General features: G+C 37.7%; 1 protein-coding gene across 1 annotated transcript in view; it reads left to right on the forward strand.

Annotated features, from left to right (window-relative positions):
* Positions 1-19825, forward strand: part of EYS (eyes shut homolog) — a 614241-nt gene that overhangs the window by 566480 nt on the left and 27936 nt on the right. The window contains exons 33-36 of the mRNA XM_041410576.1: positions 6214-6396; positions 11567-11733; positions 11922-12066; positions 19219-19393. Coding sequence (XP_041266510.1) covers positions 6214-6396; positions 11567-11733; positions 11922-12066; positions 19219-19393 — 670 coding nt within the window. The remainder of the gene's footprint in view (positions 1-6213; positions 6397-11566; positions 11734-11921; positions 12067-19218; positions 19394-19825) is intronic.

Below are 19825 nucleotides of genomic sequence, written 5' to 3' on the forward strand. Positions count from 1 at the left end.
TGGTCATAACATGAGGCCTTTTGTTGAGCTGAGAAACAAGAGCAAGCACTTTGTAGGTACAAATGCAGATTTAAAGGGAGAAGGATTTCAAAGACACGTGTGTTGCTAAAATGGATAATTGTGTCATTTGCAGTTTTTAGACCAAACTTTAGTGGTTTAGTTTCACATATGTTCACATATGTGACAACATGAAGCAGAGTCCTAACTGTGACACTGTATTTAGCAAACACACCCTGGAAATGGTCATTCACAGCAATCTGTAAGGTTCTTCCTCGAAACATTTCTGAGCAACACTTATGGTAATGTTTCACAGCCCCAAGAATTCCAACAGGTTTTTTGTGGGATGTATTCCCCCGTGTATAAAATTAATTTCAAAGTGTTAAAGTGGGAATAGTCACTTGCTTCAAGTTCTGTAGAGTGAAAATCAGCCTGCAAGTGAATTGTTTCTGTGCAGCTATGTTTGTCACTCAATGTCACCTTCAGAGCTGTTAGGGTCTGCAGACTGAGCTGTGCAGTTTGGTGGCAGCAGATGCCCAAAGGGAATTTCCTCAGTAAAAAAATCTGCAGGGTTGGTCTTCTTACTGTTTAAGAGGATTTATTTTCTGGGTTATTTTGTTTTCTCTGGGCCTTAATTTCCCTCACACCTCCAATGTGACAAATGTCATAAAAATTGTAAAAAACACATATAGACACACTCGCACACTATTAATGTCACTGCTGTACTAGCAGTTTTTCAGAATCATAGTTTCATCTCTGAGCAGTGAAGTCACTTTTATTATTTCAAATTTCAGTTCCCAAATTAAAACTGATGACTCCATGATTACTGATGTCACAAGACAGATAAAAGGAATCCATAAGTCCTAGAGGTGGGGAGGGAAAGTCATACACCTGAATGACCCATTAAGTGGATCACTAAGTCTTGATGCAACAGTCTTCCAGACATCAGGAGTATTTTACTACCACCTTGAACCCTCAGCTGGCACTGCACCACCCTGCAGCTCTAGCAGCCCCTATCTTTTCCTCCTTGGACTTCCCAGAGTTTCCAGTGAGAAAAGTGGGTTTGAGTGGCAAGGTTCCCCTGCAGCCCATGGTTAAGACCATGGTGAGGCAGCTGTCCCCCTCCAACCCACAGAGCCCACACTGGAGAAGATATCCACCTGCAGGCCATGGAGGATCCCAGGCTGTGACCCCATGGGAAGCCTGCACTACAGCAAGATCTGGCTGGACCTGTGGACCCGTGAAGAGAAGAGCCCACACTGGAGCAGTTTAATGGCAGGACCCTGTGGAAAATCCATACTGTGAAGAACTGTAGCCCATAGAAAGGACTCATGTTGGAGAAGTTCATGGATGACTGTCTCCCGTGGGAGGACCCCACACTGGAATGTGGGAAGAGTATGAATAGTTCTTTCACTAAGGAGGAGGGAGTGGCAGAGACCTCATCCACAGCCCATGTGGCCCATCACCCTTTGCCAGTTGTGGGGGAGTAGGAAGAGAATTCAGAATTCAAGTTGAGCCCAGGAAGAAAGGAAGGAAGAGGGCAAATATTTTAAGAACTGGTTTTATTTCTCAGTACCCTACACTCATTTGACTGACAATTTTTCCCCAAGTCAAGCCTGTTTTTTCCATGACAGCAAGAGGTTGTCATGGGATGACAGCAGACAAGCCCTACTTTCACCTCAGAATTCAGCAGAAGCTTAAATTTAAAGAAGTATTCTGGCTGACAAGTTCTAATGGTGGCCACACTGGTGAGTGATCTTTCCCTGTCCTTATCGCAAGCTACGTAATCTCATTCTATTTTCTCTGTCCATCTGAGGAGGGGAGTGATTTAGCTGCTTTGGTGGGCACCTGGTGTCCAATCAGGGTCAACCCACCACAGCTTCGAAGACTGTAAAGTACAACACTTGGTAGTAATTTCCATTCTTTTTTCAATATTGTCTTTGCAAATAATTTGCCTTTGCAGCAGCCCTGTGTATCACTTAGGAAACACTGGCTTGAGGGTTGCTCTGATGAAAGGAATTTGAGGCTGCTGGTCAGCAGCAGCTGAACATGAGCCACGTGTGCCCGGGTGGCCAAGAAGGGCAGTGGCATCCTGGCCTGTATCAGAAATAGAGTGGCCAGCAGGACCAGGGCTGTGATTGTCCCCCTGTACTCAGCACTGCTGAGGCCACACCTCAAACACTTTGTTCAGTTCTGGGCCTCTCACCAAAGAAGATATTGAGGGTCTGGGGAGTGTGCAAAGGAGGACAGTGAAGCTGCTGAAGGGTCTGGGAAACAGGTCCTATGAGGAGCAGCTTGGGGAACTGTGGGTGTTTACTCTGGAGAAGACTCAGGGGGAACCTCCTTGCTCTCTGCAGCCACCTGAAAGGAGGCTGTAGGGAGGTGGGGGGTCAGTCTCTTCTGCCGTGTTTCAAGGGGCAGGACAAGAGGAAATGGCCATAAATTGCAGTATGGGAGATTCAGATTAGATATTACCAAAAAGAGATAATTGAAAGAGTTGTTAGGCATTGGAATATGCTGACCAGGAGTGTGGTGGAGCCATCATCTCTGGAAGCATTTGAAAGGCATCTGGATGTGATATTGGGGATATGGTGATTATGGTGGTGCCAAGTTTTTGGCTTGACTGGATGATTGTGAAGGCCTCTTCAAACCTTGATAATTCTGTAATTCTGTGATTCTATGAAATATGAGCAGATCTTTAGGAGAACTCGATACTATTCATCCCACACTGTATATGGCTGCTGATCTTGGAGCCAGATACTGAGCTGGTAACAGTTAGTCAGTGGTAATATAAAAAAAATGTATAATCTGATGGCAGTTCTGTAGCCTGAAGTCTTTATCTCGTTCTACCCCCTTAATATGTCTTGGTTTTTGCAATGTATTTTAAAGCTGTGGTCTGAGACGTATTGCTAGTCAATGCTGAAGGAACATTAATTTTAACTTGTAACAGAAAATTCAAAGATAACGAAACCTTTATTCTCTTTTTTCTCTGTCACTTTATTCTCTTCATTTTGTTAAGATTTTTTTTTCAAAGTATAGTTGATTTTTTCTAACTCCCATTTTTTGTGCTCAGTTCTGATGAGATATACAATATCAGGGAAGTAAGTAGTCAACCATATTGATACACTCATATAATGGGATAATTTGTCATTATTTGTTTGTGAGTCAATGGGACATATCATGCATTGTTACTTGTTCAATACTGGGAATGCAGAAAAGCAGAATGATGAATGACATAGAACTGACAGAGAGAGACAGGACAAGATCAAGGACAAAAAGTTGATAAAAAACTTCAGTACTCCATCAGAGCAATGTGTATTTTAGTCCCAGTGTTTATTTGGAGTGTGCGAGCAAGGCTCATAATCAAAGTCATTGGGACACATCTCTGTTCTTTACCACTTCAGACTGTGCACTGCAAGAGCAAGAGTAGAAATCAGTTTGGATGATGTCCAGACTGGAAAAGAAAAATAACCCAATGAAGATAGCTGTGCCCTCTGCTAATTCAACTAGACTCAAACATTTTACAAATACTGTTTAGAAGGAGTGTGTTCCAAGGAAAAGATTAGGCAATTTTCTGCAGTCTTGGCTCCATAGCTTTATAATGAAAAGGTAGAGAATAAAAAGAAAGGTGGAGCTGGTTTTTTTCACATGATTTTGCCAATCACTGTGTTTTTCATGCAGAGTTATTACTTTTTCTTTCCATTTTTAAGTTAAAAATATGTACAAGTATGGTAAACTACTCTGCATTAAAGTCAAATTAATGAAGGTCCTTGCATGAAACTTATCTCAAACACTGATGCACATTTACTGATGAACTTTCACTTTTTTATACGATTGGATAAATATCTCTTGACAAACAATATTTGGTGTAGAGAAGAAACATGATTAAAAATGTGGTACAAAATCTATAAGAGGCAGTTCAGAGACAGATAAAATATGGAATAGCTGTCAAGCTAGTTAGATTGAGTTAGCCAGAAAGATAAGCTTTTGACTCATTACTAATTAACATTTCTAAATACATTTTACTCTCCAGAGACCAGCACAGGGAAGACTAACATTTGCAAACATGTGCCTACTGCTAAGGATAGGGTGGTTAATTGGATACTGCATCTGACTTCTACCAGGTGTGAGAAACTTCTTCAGCACAGTGGAGAAAACTGTGAATACATAAACCAAAACAGTGTGTCACAGTTTCCATTAAAAGTGCCCACGGGACTCCTACTGCCTTAAAAAGTATTATTCCCCTTCAGGACTACATGCCTGATGGAGGTATAGCTCCATATGGTGCTCATGCAATCCTTCTCCAGCTTTCTTGTAAGCCCTCTTCAGGAAGTGGGAGGCTGCTACAAGGTCTCCCCAGAGCTGTCTCTTCTCCAGGCTGAACAGCCCCAGCTCTCTCAGACTCTTCCATGTCTTCATATGAAAGGTGTTGCAGCCCTGTCATCGACTTAGTGGCCTCCTCTGGACTTGTTCCAATAAGTCTGTGGCTTTCTTGCATTGGGGGCCCTTTGTCAATCTTTAATCCAGCTTTATATGGAATACTGGAAGGACCAAGTAGAAAGGCAAGAAAATAACTCCCCACTAAGAATGCTCCAAGGAAACAGCTGAGACAATGGCATATCTCATCCTGGGCTTAAAGAATTATCCCCTGTTGGGAATAACTTGTCAGGAATAGACTCTTCAGTGATTTCTGCCAGCAAACCAAATTACCTGGCTCTGTGAAGGTACATGAGAGAATTTGCTTTTGCTATTATAAATTGAAGAAGGAAAAACCAATAAACACAAAGGACTCATTTTAAAATCTTTTCATCTCTTAAATATTTTGTGGTTTATTAAATAAACATAAAGACACAAAAAAAAAGAGGGAAAAAAGGAAGGAAAAAAGAATACTTTACAGCAAGGGAGCAGTCTGTGTGTCATATTTTCCTGAATTAGCAAAAATACATAATTTAAGACTCCTTCAGTCATGTTCAAGTAATCTAAGGGAATATGGGTGGATTTAAACTAACATGAGATTTAAATATGGGGAAGTTGTGTTGTGCCTCCAGTTTAGTCCATGCCTCACAGAGGTCTCAGGCTTGAGGTTGTGTTCAGTCAGACTCATTTCCAGTGTCCTGCTAATTAGGACAAAACCACTGTTTCATATTTTCTGGCTCCTACTTAAGATCAAGAGCAAGCCATAATGTGCCACATGTGTGGAGTAGTGCTCAATAAATGGGTCAGTTCACACTGTGCTTCTGCAAATTCCAAGTCTGTGCTAGAAAAGGTTTGCCATGCCTGTGTCTGCACCTTTTCTCAGATGCAGGTACCAATGCCTGCCATATCAGTGCCAATATGGCAGCTTTCCCAGGCTGCAAATTTAGAAACAGATTCCACACTCTAGAGGTGGTGATGACATTTCCACAATTACATGTTATTGTTTCTCCCACCCTGTAAGCATTTAGGTGATTAGATGTACTTAGGCTAATATAGATTCACCTGGAGAGTATTATAATCCTTTACTAGTGTTTCCTCATCTGGTTTGTGCATGGTGCAGGTTTGTATTCCTTCCTTCCCCAGTCCCTCACTCTGCCTTCATTAATTGAGCTGTGTGCAGTCACGTTTGGTGTGCAGGCTCATTGGAGGTAACTGCTTGAATCTTTTAAATCTAGTCCCAGACCAAATCTTTCAGGATTAAGCTGTCATTCCTCTTTCTCCTGTTTTTACTGAACCATGTTGCCAATACAAGCATTATGTGATCTCTGAGCATCAGCTCCAGGAACTGACCACAGCAGTCTGGCTACTGGGTGCCAGCCCTAGGAGCCATCTGTGTACTCAGCACCTGCGCTCTGTTTTCTGTACAGACAGGTACAGACTTGATTTTATTTGTAATTCATGTAGGTCCTGTTCACTGTGTTGCAAATTCATACTTTTATGATGCTGCTGTTTCTTATTTCCTCTACCTGTGAAGAATTATTATTCCATAACCTCATCAGCACATTCTTGTACTCACTTTCACTCAAATACCTGTCAGAGATGGCATTTCTTTTAACAAGAACATTTCTTTCTGTATTTTCTTATGTCTGTCTGAGTTTTGATTAAATATTATTGTACTGTTATTTGTAGCAATGTTACATAGAATCCAGAAGATGGCAGTAGTTGTCAATAATTCATTTTTAAAATAAGTCTATGTTGAACATTTTGCCCTAACACTGAATTTATTCTTTTTTAATCCAGCTATTAATATTACTCAACCAAGTTTCAGTGGCACAGATGTCTTTGGCTATACCTCATTCCTAGCTTATTCTACAATCCCAAATATCACCTTCTACTATGAATTTCGCTTGAAATTTCATTTGGCAAACCACCACTCAGCTTTACAAGATAACCTGATTTTTTTCACTGGACAGAAGGGCCAAGGTAGGTTTTATTTGTATCACTTATCACAAGCTTTCAAATTCTTGTTGAAAAAGTAGGATAAAAGTATGCACAGGTTTTTCTTCATTCTATTTAAGATATAATATTATTAGTGGGAAAATAATATCTTCAAAACTGTATTGTTTTGTAAAGACAGAGTAACCTATAACAGGTTGTATAAATGTTTCTTTTTATTAAGGAGAAACATAATTGCTTCCAGTAATTGAAGTCATCAATTAATCTGAGGTAGTGTATTTCTGAACAAAATAAATGGAAACCAGAAGGCCAAGGTTCCCTTTTTTTCAGTTGTTAACACAAATTTCATTATTGATCATTGAACTCTGTGTTATTCACATAAAATAGGAGATCCTCAACCCTGAGATCTCTCAATGCAAGGTAACCCAAGCTAGCTACAAGTAAGTTGAGCTAAAGTCTGTGTAGCAAATCGTTCAATTTGGTTTGATTAATACAGCTGAGAAGCAAGTTATGTAAATCTACCTAGAGTATTTGTATCAAGATTTTAACAATACTTAAGGTATCTCTCCACATCACCCCTCTGTGGCAGGCTGCATGGCATCAGCATGGCATGGGTAACACTACTTGTGTTCTGTCTCAGCCTTACTCCAAACAGAGGCCATAATACTAATGAAAGATGATGAAAATGTTATATAATTTGATGCAGACATAAAGCAGTAATAGGTCATAGATACTTCATAAGAAGTAAAACTTATTTTTATCTTAATCAACTCTGTAATTGGAGCATGACTAACTTTTGAGTTTGGAACTATCCTATGGAATTGTTGAAACCGAGAATGGAGGTTGGATGATGTGTCTTATGTCTAAACCTGTCACAGTAGGAGGGTGATTTAGGTGTGATAGTAAAGTCTCTAATCTTTTACCATATCTGAAACATCACATGAGTTTTGCAGATATGACCCAAGACCTACAGGAACCCTACACTTATGCTGAACAGAAAAGTAATGCTTCAGAAGGATGAAGTAGGGGAGAAATTATTATTTGGTGTTTTAAGATACTGAGCTCCCAAAATGCATTATTAAAAATCAATTTTGGGGAGGCATTATGCAGTTACATATATATCCAAGAAAACAATTGCAGTATATCACATCAATAGGATACAGGGGAAACCTCATTTGCCATGTTAATACATTTGATATTTTCTTAAGTCATTCTTTCTATTACATTTCTTTACTTAAACTCCTATACCCTCTGAGGCTTCTTTCCCTTTCTCCCTGTGGCAGACTTGCAGGAGTCAGACTGTTAGTGCATTGCAATGCAAAAGAGAACTTGTTAGTGTAGAACAGCTCAGCAGTTTATCTGTGAGATAATTAAGTCTGCTACTTTTCATTTGCAAACATCCTGTCAAATTTAGCTAGTGCTGCTCAGCAGCACTTTAGTGTGCCATGAGACCCTGGTACTTAATTTATCGGGTTGATTACCCAAATTAGCCTAACACAGATCAGTATTAACCACTCTGAATGGATTTAAACTCAAAACTTAGCACTGCTTCTGTCTGTGTGGAAATCAGAATTTGATAAGTTTTTTCCCAGACTTCAGCAGGAGACGTGGTCAAACCTGGTGGATCCTGCTATCTGAACTACATTCACATTATTTTTACTGCATCCAGGTAGAACTCTCATCATGCCACATTTTATTTCTGTGACAGTCACCATTCACTCAAAGGCAGCTTTTCCTTTCACTTGCTATTCTTAATTTTTCTGGATGGATGAAATATTGTCTTTCTTTTTTTGGTAGCTGAGCAGAAATGGTGCACAGAGTTGAAATTATCTAAAACCTTTCCATCTAATCATTCAGAAAACAGCATTCAAAAGCCAATGTCTGCATCATTAAATTTCTTATAAGAAACTCTGTTGTAATATGAACACAAAGAAATCATTAGAACATTCTTTTCAATGACAAGAATGAGCCACCACATTCAAACATGTTTCTGAAGCCTTGGGAACTGAATTTCAAAAACCTGTTTGAAACATTTCCAATTGTAGGCAATATAACCAAACAAAAATCATGCCAATTAATTCATTGTCTTTATTCAGGATGGAGAAAATGCAAATATGAAAGGTAGAACACCAATGGTATGAAATAATCTGATTGTTTTTCAGCTAAAATAACCAAAGGTGAACACAAAAAAAAAAATTGTTTAAGTATAAATGATACATTGCACTAACATTTGTCTCAAAAAGGCCTGCCTGCAGGGTGTACCCTGCACTGTCAGAAGTCATTGTGGAATGTAGGGCTTGGCATCATATTTGGCTGAACTGAGCTTTAAAAAAAGTCTTAATGGTGTCATTTTTATTAATGAGAATACTAGCATTATGGGCTTATTATGCAGTTGCCAGGCAGAAACCTGGCTTTTTATTACTTTTCATATCATTTGTGTGTGTGTGAGAGCACTGTGGTACAGCAGTCAGGCATTTCTGCACCCCCGCGTCGAACAACGGGTGGGCAGCAGCACACCTGCCAAGGTTCAAGGCTCAAAAAACACAGAACAATGAGGTGTTGTTAAAATGCTGTTGATAATTTGTGATTTTCTCCTTAGTTGAAGTGGTTGGGGAGACTGAGCACACCATATTTTAACAACAAAAGCAGTTTCTTACCAAGTAAATGTTACTTATTTAAAAAAGAAGATGCTCTTGTTTTAACCATTTACTGAGTGTTGGGCAATAGCACTCTCAACAGGAGAAGCATGAGGGTTTTCACAGACAGTGATCTTCCATAAGGAAGCACTTTTAAATATTTAATTTGAATTTTCCCCTTTCTCCATTTCATCCCATTTCTTGTAGTTAACATTCTCTTGTGGCACTCTACCTGATTCCCCTCCAATGTTGTCTCTGCCCAAACCACAGGCATCAATTTCATAGCTAACCTCTTGTGAGCTACTATAAAATTCTGTCCCAATACATAGCTAAAGTTAAAAGCTGTCTCATTTATGCCAACTATTAACATTATTTTATTCTACCCCAACCCTGACAGAGTTCGAGGCCAGGGATAAGACCTTGAGCCACTCGATCTAGTCAATGGTATCCCAACCCATGGCAGTGGGTGTTGGGACTAGATAATCTTTAGGGTCCCTTCCAACCTCTCAACAGTCTATGATTTTATGATTATCTTCACTATCAAGTCAGTTTTGTATGGTACTGGCACTGTTGCATGTCTTTTATATACTTTAATTCTGAAAAAGCATTTTTAAAAAATCAGAAAGCCTTTTAAATAACAGTTTGTCTTTAATGTACTTCCCCTCATTTTTCCAGTCAAATGACGTAAGTACATTGTAGACACTGCTGAAAATAGAAACTTTAGTAAAGGTTTTTAAAAAAGAATTGTTATTTTCAGTTTGGAAGTTCTTCACTGGTAAAGTGCCAGTGTAACTGAAAGCAATGAGATTTCATTCAGTTATGAATAAATCATGAACAAATCACTGTAATAAAAAATGAATAGTGTTTGTGTTCTCTACAACTGAATGTAGCTGCACACCTTCTACAGAGGCAGTGGATTTATAGTGTTTGGAATAAGGATTTACTTTTCCTTTTTTTCTGTAGATTCCCATTGCATCAGAATAGTAACTCTGTAGAAAAAAACAAACTTCTGTATAGAAAAAGCACAGTACTCCCCAGATTCATTTACAGGATATGAGATAAGGGGTATATGTCAGTTTTGATGGTGAAGCAGCTTCAGTAGGAGGACAATATAAGTAGCCTTGTTTCCTGGGGAAAAACCTATTTCATTTTCTGCAAATGAAGACAATTTCCCATGCATTTGAGACAGGGGTATCAAAACACACATTTTATATGAGGGCCACCATGTGGCACTGGAGGAACAAATAGGAAAAGACCTTCCCTGAAACAAATACAAAACAATACAGTCTTGTGAAAACAGAAGAAAATATAAAAAAAAATACTATGTATGGGCATGAAATTGAGCACTGAATTGCTTGAATTCACAAGAGAGTTGTATAAAAGAAATTGATGGCTTTGAATTTCAATTCAGGTCATCCTAAGGCACAAGTGAGAACATTCTTCTCTTTCACCATTGTTTGTATCCTGGTTCTTTTACCATAAACAAAGAAAGGTTGGGGTTGATAAAAAGAAACAAGTTGATCAGGTTTTCTCTAAACAATGTTGGTTCCTCCCTTGCCTGCATGAGAAGAGAGGCTGAATGCTCTTTAAAGATGACAGTGTAAAAATGTGTTTATTTGAATGACCAGGAATAGGTCCAGGAACTGAGCTCTTACTCATGGGCTTTATGTAAGACTTAAAATCCTTCAAATGACATTTTACGCTGTAGTTACTAAAAGCACAAACAGCACTTATAGCATGCAGACCTAAATGTAAAGAAATTAAATTATTCACTGCAAACTGGAAAATCAATCAGTTCTAACCTGAAAGTTAAGAAGGCTTAAAGAATTAAAGCACTTGGCTGACCGAGGAAATTCCATCAATGAACATCCTAGAGATGCCTTAATCAGAGGCAGGCGCAATAAAGCCTCCAGGTGCTATTGAGTCAAGGGCAGCTGAAGGAGCTTGGTAGAAGTTCCTGTAGCTCCTTCAGAGTTGTCCATGTCCCTTTTACTCCCTTGCCTCAGAGCAGCAGGCAGCAGGTGTCCTCTGGTTTTGAGGCTCTTGAAGTACCTATAACTGTCCATGTCCCTGTTACTCCCTTGCCTCAGAGCAGCAGGTGTCCTCTGGTTTTGAGGCTCTTGAAGTACCTATAATGAAAGCTGAAGTCATCCTGGAGCAGAATTAAGTCAGGGCCCATTCTCATCTGCAACTTGAAATTTTGACCTTTTTTGTTTGTTTTTTTTTTTTTTTTTTAGATTTTGGAGGAAGATGAAAACAGCAATTGCTGCTAAATCCACCAGAGTTGAAGGGTTGGCAGGTTTTTGTCACTCACTTAACTCAAAAATCATATGAAACATATGAATGTTTAAAATCTCTGCAGTTTCTATTTTAAATACACAAGAATACTGGAAATAGTGTCACAAATTAAACAGAGAATATTAGAAATATATAGTTAACTCATAAACTTCCTGGCTAATATTTTGCTAATTCTTCAGTGGATTTGGAGTATATTTTATATTTTACACACTGATGTTCACTAAATCCTGGAATAAGTAGTTATCCTTCTTTTGTTTTTTCAGGTCTGAATGGAGATGATTTCTTGGAGTTAGGCCTCCGTAATGGGAGAGTGGTACATAGCTACAATCTAGGTTCTGGCACAGCAACAATCATTAGCAAACCACTTGATCTGACACTCAATATTCATGTCATCCATCTTGGCAGAAATCTCCAGAAAGGCTGGTTGAAGGTAAAAAAGTAGGATATCCTTAAGGACAGCCTTTAGATGAAAGTGTTCTCTGTGTTTTTTCACATTTTGCATGGAAATTTTTTTTTTGTTTGTGCTTCCCTATAAATCTGGGAGGATTTTCTTCACTAGGAGTTCCTAAATAAAGGCAAATCCCTTTGTTGTAACAAGTATTAATGTTTCATTGAAAGGTGGATGATCAGAAGAATAAAACTGTCACTTCTCCTGGGAGGCTGGTTGGACTCAATGTCTTCAGTCAGTTTTATTTAGGAGGCTATCGTGAGTATACTCCAGAACTCCTACCAAAGGGACCCAGGTTTAAGAATGGCTTTCAAGGTAAAGATTGCACCATTTTCAATTCCTTTTAATGATGCATCAGATTGTTTCAGTTGCCTATGAAAGAAATACATACAATCTCTGTCTTATCAGGAAACAAACTAGAATCTCCTTGGCTGAATTTCCTGTGGCTTTTTCATTATTTCACTATGATAACTAAGAAACTAGGATAACTAAGATTATGCAAAAGAGGCTTTGCGAAATAATTTTAATATTTTCTGTCTCTGCTAAAAGGAAAGTTTTCCATTGTAATGTTTGCCATGTAATCTCTTCTTATGTATCCCTGTCCTACAGCATCGCTTTGAAAGGACTTCCTTTCTCTGAAGTAGTTTAGGTTCTTCTCCCACTGTGACTGGCAGTGATAGATTGGGTAATAGATTTCATGCTGAAAACTTCTTTCTGAAAGAAATCTGATTTTTTTTTTTCCTGGCATTGTGATCTAGGTTGCAAGACAGGACTTAGCTAATTCCTTTTGCAAATATTTATCAAGCAGATAATAATGTTTACCTCAAAACTGATATTGAAGCTTTATTAGTCTGTTTTCAACTCTTACCAGATCAACAATGAAGCAAAGGACTTGTTCATAACGCTTTATTTTTGTTCTTTACTTCCAAAGGAATAATGTTCTTGATATTTACAAGGTAAATTTTCAATTAATTTTAGGCACTGGAAAGCTTTTCAAATTAAAAGAAAACATTTTGCAATAGTAAAACTGTTTGAGTTCTCAATTATGAAACTGAGAGTATGTTATGAAAGTTAAGCATAGCAATAAATCTCACTTTAATGCACTAAAACACTGCATTTCCATTAAGCCCATATACCTGCTTTATTTCCAGCCATTACTACACTTTTTGTTTTTACACTGAAATTTCCTCAAATTTATTTTCATATCATATATTCAACTTCTCACTCAGAACGTCATATGAATTAACATCTCATCTGTCTCTGTCTTTTCAGGAAGCATGGATTGTATAGTTATACCTTTCATAGCCTCTTAGCAGCTTGAAAATTGGCATATCATAAAACATAATGTCTGTGCAACTGTTTCCATAGGGTCAATATCTGTGAAGTAATTTGGGCATTTTTGTAGACATGCTAAAGTTAGGTGTGACTAACAGGAATCTCTAGTGCTTTACTTAAGCAAAAATATTTTGAGTTTTCCAGGTTCCTCATGTTCCAAATGTATTGTAATGACAAAATTTTTACAATTTTTAAAATATTTTTTATTTTTAATATTATTTTAATAATATTAATAAATAATAATATTAATAAATAATATTATTAATAATAAATAATACTATTAATAAATACTATTAATAAATTTTTATTTTTAATATTATTTAATATTATTTTAATTTTTTTTTTAAAAACCCACAAAGTTCATGTACTGTTAGTTACCTTACTATTTATTGATTTTTACCTGCTCTTTAAAAATAAGTATTACTGCAAAATTTTGGGAAATATGTAGCACATAAACAGTTTTCTCTTTGTTCCTAGCATTTACAGTATTAAAACTATTATATTTGCTAATTCATTCCATGCTCCTGTTCCCAGCAGCAGCTTGTCTCTGTTCTCCAGAGCACAGTGACTTTCAAGGAATCTACACTTTCCTGTCATCAATTTCCTCCAATGTTTTCTTGCATAGTCAGCATCTCATTTGTTCTTCTAGCTCAAAAATCTCCCCAGTTCCAGTTCTCAGGATCTTCAGGATAAGAAGTAAACCTCCATAGATTTTTTTCCACAGTAGGAACTGCAATACCACTATCAGAGAAGAAAATTTTGAACTATTTTACTTCAGCCAAACTTCAGCTGTAGGGAACTCACAGAAACTCTGGAAGTGACAGCCAAGATAAATTTATCTAGGACATAGTTGATTAAACCACTCAGAGTTTTGGAACCCTGCTGTTGGCTCCTTTTAAAGACATGATTTATTAAAACCATTTTGCTTCTAATACCAGAGTGTACATCTCCTTTTGTAAGAAATCACTACTGGATGAAGAAACATTGAGACCAGCCTTACTGCTGCAGACTAAATGTCCCCAGTGTCAGTGTGCAATAATTTAGGATTTTTTTCTCTGCACAGCTACAGTTTCAGACCATTTCTACCCTGACCTGCATGTCTTTAGCACTTGTTCAAGACATTTCCACAGAGGAGGAAACTGAACACAAATGTTTTTAATAAATTGTCATTTAATAACCAAAAGTTATGGAATTTTTTAATTTAGGAAATCAGCACCTTGAGATTCTTTTGAAATGCTGAAGGATGTTTGATGGTACTGTAAGCAATTTGCAAAGTTTCATTCCCATTCAAAGTCCCTATGAGAAGGTGAAGAAACTGGTAAAGGTAGAGCTCAGATGAAGCAGCCAAGTTCATGTGGACTTTGAGGCTCTTTGCACTGTATCTGAATTTGAGGTTCCTTGGAGGTTTACAGGAGCTTTTTGTAAATGGGATGGTTTATTTAAATGTTCAGCTTTTTTTCATTTCCTATAACAGTGTAATTAAGGGACCTTGAGAGTTTTCTGAGCACACTGCAGATTCTCTAAAAAGTCAAATGTGAGGTTTAGGTAGCGGAAAATCTTGTGGCCAAAGAGACTCAGCCTGGTCATTAATGGACAATCTGAAAAGGGAGTACAAAACCAACTGACTCATGTTCAAAGGTCTGCACAACTCAGCACTATGACTCACCTACACAAAATGAGACAGAATTATTTAGGAAAAGCTGGAAGTTACAGCTGAATTTCCAGCCCTTCCATCTCTGAAAGAGGCAGAGAGAAATCTGGTGTCAGGGACAAAAGAGGGAGAGTTCTGATGTTTCATGGTCTGTGCTACCATGACTGCAGGATGCAGTCTAGCCATCGATCCAACTGATGGAGAGTCAGGGCTTGCATCTAGAAATAAGTGAGGAGCAGAGAAAGAGGGAGCAACTGATTGTTCCTGTGGTCCTGTTCCTAAGCAGGATGAAGCATGGCTATAGAACTAATCTGTTATTTGACAGCAAATACTATTAAAAGGAGGACTAAATAGGCTAAAGAAACATTTACCACAAAGCTGAACTGTTGAAGAACCTTTTTTCATGCTGAAAGAGCCATCTCTTCACATAAATGATTTTGCAAAGTAAATAAAATTGCAGGTACTGCAGTCACTTTTTAAAAATAGAGTAAAGCCAGAACACAGCTGAGTTCCAAACAGATACAAATATAGCCTTTCAGTCAAAGTTTGAGCTCATAATAAGCTATAATACATTACAAGCCTGCCAGGGTTAAGACTACTTATCTTTATGTTCCTGCAGCACCAATGTCACAGAAGGAAAGTGAGCTCTGAACTGGCTTTTAGTCAGTGCTGTATGATTCATACAGGTACCTCTGGGTGTTTGGGTCACAGCTCTGAGAAGACCTGAGCAGTCACTGTCAGGGCCATCTTTTAGACCAGCACTCTGACACCCCATTACTCACAAACAGCAAAGAAACAAACAGGGGAAAAGCAAGGCATTTAAGGATAGGTAGAATTTAAGAAGTTTGTAAATTCAGTGCTTCATTCAGATGCAAAATATTTATCAGTGTATCTATTTCTGTCAGTTCTCTTGCTGCACTTTTAGTACATATTGAAAATGCCTGATTTGTGTACTTTTTAGCCAACTTAACACCAAGTGCTTACAAGTGGGCAAGAGATCCTAGCAAGAAATTATAGGAAAAATTCTTTGTGTGATAAGGATATATCGGAAAAAATAAACAAAATGTAGAGCTGAGTAGTGGAGTATAATATTTTATGATAATCCCTCAAGTTTACTTAATCCATTGTTAGTAGCTCTTTAGTGGTTTGTGAGCTCTGCTTGACTGGGGTGAAAGCTATAAAGTAAATTGATGGTAAAAAAGGTCAATAGTAGAAAGGCCTAGGTGTAGTCTAAGAAGCCACAATTCAAAAGATTGCAAAGAAAGGGTAGTATACCATCTGTGAGTGTACAGTCTTGGTGTTTGATTTCTGTTTACTTGCATAAGACTGATGTTCAGAATCATGCCAAGTTTAACTCACAAAGTCGGGAACTTCCAGTTCCTCTTGCAAACTTGGCTGTGTCAGGAAAGCTCTTCATTATTCAGAATAGTTGGCAGTCTCTCATTAAAAGGGGCCCAGAACTGGCAGAGCTAAGGAAATTCAGGTCAGAAACAAGGCACATCCATCAGCTGATCCCTTTGCAGAAGGTTGCATAGTGCTTGCCACAACAGGCTCATATTGCTGCTCTGACTCATTAAATAAAAGATTCAGTTTAACTCAGCTGGGCCAAAACACTCTTGTACCTATTACATGCTTTGTTTACCAGTGCTCAAGAACTGTTCCTGACCTAGATGGCACAGTTAAACTGTGGTTGGTACACTCAAACTAGTCATCAACACAAATGTCAGTTTATTTTCCATGATGACCTTAAAGTCCTTGGGGACTCACTGTGCTTTCCATTGTTTATGCAGAGCTCTGGGTTGCTTTTTCTTAGCACTCCAGCAAGACCCAGGAGAACAGAACATGCTTTATCTGTTACTGATAAAGAGATGAAACATTAGTTAGGATTTACCAAGCATAAGGCAGCCTAAAAAAGCAACCCTGTAAAAAGCAAAGAAGCAATAATACAAAGATTGTAAATAATCATCAAACTAGGTTATTTTTAAATTATTTATTAAGAGTTTCTGAATTAACAGTTATGTGTCAATATAGACAAGACTACAAAATGTGTGAAATATGGAAATAGCCTAAGAAAGCTACTTTCACTGTCATGAAACTGTGGTTAAAATAGTTAACTTTCTTGTAGATATTACTTATACTTGGTTCAAAAAATTATGTAACTATAAAAAATCACATTGTATATTCGTTGGGTCTTTCAGATGCAAGTCTACTTCTTTTGTGATTTCAGGGAATCATGCAAAAACTCATTTTAAGCGATGCTTTTAAAATCAGTGTAATGATTACTTGCAATCTCCATATCATATCCTTTCCCTGCTTCTAATATTAAGCAGAGAGCCTCTGATATGCACTGCTGAATTCCAACTCTTCTTGTGATTTCAGGCACTGTAGGTATTCACTATGTCTCAGCTAAATTTTATAAATCATGTTTAGAAAGTTCTGAGGATTTTCAAATAGATTTATATACTAGTTTAACTAATGCGGTTTAAAACCCGATTTTTAGTTTGAAATTGCATATATATTTATGTATAGATCTGGATGACTGTCGCCCTGATTTTGTAAGACTTTGTTAAGCCTTCTGATGTTTACATTCTTTCAACAAACTTTCTCACACACAGTTCTGTAAATAACCTATGTTTTGCATTCTTTCATGGAAGTGGAGAGAATTGATGGACCCTTGGTCTGTCCAGTGGCATTGGAGAGGTGGCACTGTCACCCTCCAATCCACTGTCACCTTTAGAAAACTATAAATGTTAGAGTCAGAAAATAAAGGTTCTTCTTTTTTATTCCCCTCGAGAGCAGCAGTGTCTGTGTCATCATTTCGTGCCTTATCACAAAAGATGACATTTTAAAAATGTTTAAGGCTACCTTTAAATGCGACTATACATCACTTGGGTGCTGGGGTACATTTTGAAAGGTCATTTAGGATATGATCCAAAACACTATTATATTATATAATTATATGGCATCATCTTCAGTTTTGCAGTATAGAAATAAGCACATGGAGCCATAAACATGATCCAGAAATACTGGTGACTTCAGCCTGAGCCATAAGGCTGACTATCCTGTGACACCACCAGGAAGGGCAAAGTCTCTCCAAAGGGGCAGTCCCTGGAAAGCTCACAGGCTGAGCAGGAGCTGCTGGGAAGGAGCAAGTAGGGAACACCTCTGCTTCACTCAGAAGCTTTAGCTCCTCCTTTCCCTTGGGACACCAATGGATTATGATATTAAAAGAAAATCAGAGCATAGATCCAGGCACTGACACTACCATCTTTACAGAGCATCTTTATAAATCTTATCCTTACAAATAAATTATTACAGTATTCCCTGACAAATATTTATGGCAATTATTGTTTACCTAAACAATTCTTTAGTGTGTTCAGGGACTTAGAATAATCTTTGGATCATTTCCCAGTGGCAGTCTGCATGCAGCTGTACTCTTCTGGAAAGTAATAAAAGTTTGATAATAAAATTGTGACCATGCCAGGTCACTTGGCCACAGGACTGAGCAACAGGCCCAGAAGAGTTTACCTTACTAGTATATATTAATTTTTAAAATTATTTTCTGAGATTAAGGGCCTGAAGAATGTCAGCCTTAAAATGTCATGTGTGACATGATCTGCATGTACCAAGGACTGAAGCATTCACTTGAGAAGGGAAGAATTTGAGTCATTACCTGAAGGGATCCTTTTCAGCCCATGGAAATTCAAGTCCTCATTCCTTACTTGCATTATATTATTTATTATTTATTATTATTATTATATTATATTTTATGCGATCTGGATTCTATTATATTCTATATTAAGGAGATTTCTTACTGTCTGTTCTTATTTTTTTTTCCCTTGGGTTTTTGGGGCTTTGGTTGGTTGATTGGTTGGTTCTTTGGTGTTTTATATTTTTGGGGGATTTGTGACTGTTTTTATCTGATACAGACACATTCCTGTAAGAGCATGAGTGTGTAAACACAAAATTGCACTAGTCACTGACTTTATATTTGTTTAATTAAATTTTATGCGATCTGGATTCTATTATATTCTATATTAAGGACAATTATTGCTGTCTGTTCTTATTTTTTTTTCCTTGGGTTTTTGGGGCTTTGGTTGGTTGATTGGTTGGTTCTTTGGTGTTTTATATTTTTGGGGGATTTGTGACTGTTTTTATCTGATACAGACACATTCCTGTAAGAGCATGAGTGTGTAAACACAAAATTGCACTAGTCACTGACTTTATATTTGTTTACTCCTCAAGAAATTATTTATTTTGTTTTACTTACCATTAAATGAAGAACCTCTGATGATCCACTCCTCTGTCTGAATAAAAATTAGCTGGCCTACCTTTATCTCCTGTAGATGGTATGGTTGCCCATTCTGAAGGTATTCTAGAGGAACCCATTCACTGAGGGTTGACACTGTCCTGTTGTTTGGTTTGCTTTGCTTTTTGCTATCTCTTTAAACTTAATTTCTTTCTTTCTTTCTACTTTTGAGGTTGCATTTTTGATGTGCAAGTTCGCACCAGCCTTAATAAAGGGTTCAAATCACCAGGAACTCCAGAAGGACACCCCAATTCTGGTCGCAGTGTTGGACAATGTAAAGATTCCCCATGCAGTTTAATAAAATGCAGAAATGGTGGCAAGTGCATAGCAAGTGGCTCTACTGTTTAGTAAGTATATATATATGGGTTTAGACAAAGAATAGACTGTCCCTAGATTAATAACTATGGTAATTTTTCGAAAGTTCATTCAGTTAGACAAACACATTAATATTAAACTATTAAAATAACATTAGGACCATTTCTGGGGAATATTTTTAAGAATTTCATGAGCTGGTTCTGCTCCACTAAAGTCACTGTCATCCAGACTTGCTGGGAAATGCATGGGAAGAAATAGATGTGTGACTTTGTTTTCAAACTAAGTGAGCAGCTGGGATAGCAGAGAAAAAGTAAGAAAGAGGACAGTTTGACTGTGTTAATGCCCAAATGTGACTGATGGGGCAATAATAGGTAACTTTGTTTCCTGGGAATTATTATTTTCCATTAAAAAACCCCTTGTGGAATAAACTACTGACTGTCCAACATTAGAAAGTTCTGAGCCAG

The sequence above is a fragment of the Onychostruthus taczanowskii genome, unplaced genomic scaffold (assembly GCF_017590055.1).
Source record: "Onychostruthus taczanowskii isolate IOZ18803 unplaced genomic scaffold, ASM1759005v1 scaffold33, whole genome shotgun sequence".
Classification (NCBI taxonomy): domain Eukaryota; kingdom Metazoa; phylum Chordata; class Aves; order Passeriformes; family Passeridae; genus Onychostruthus; species Onychostruthus taczanowskii.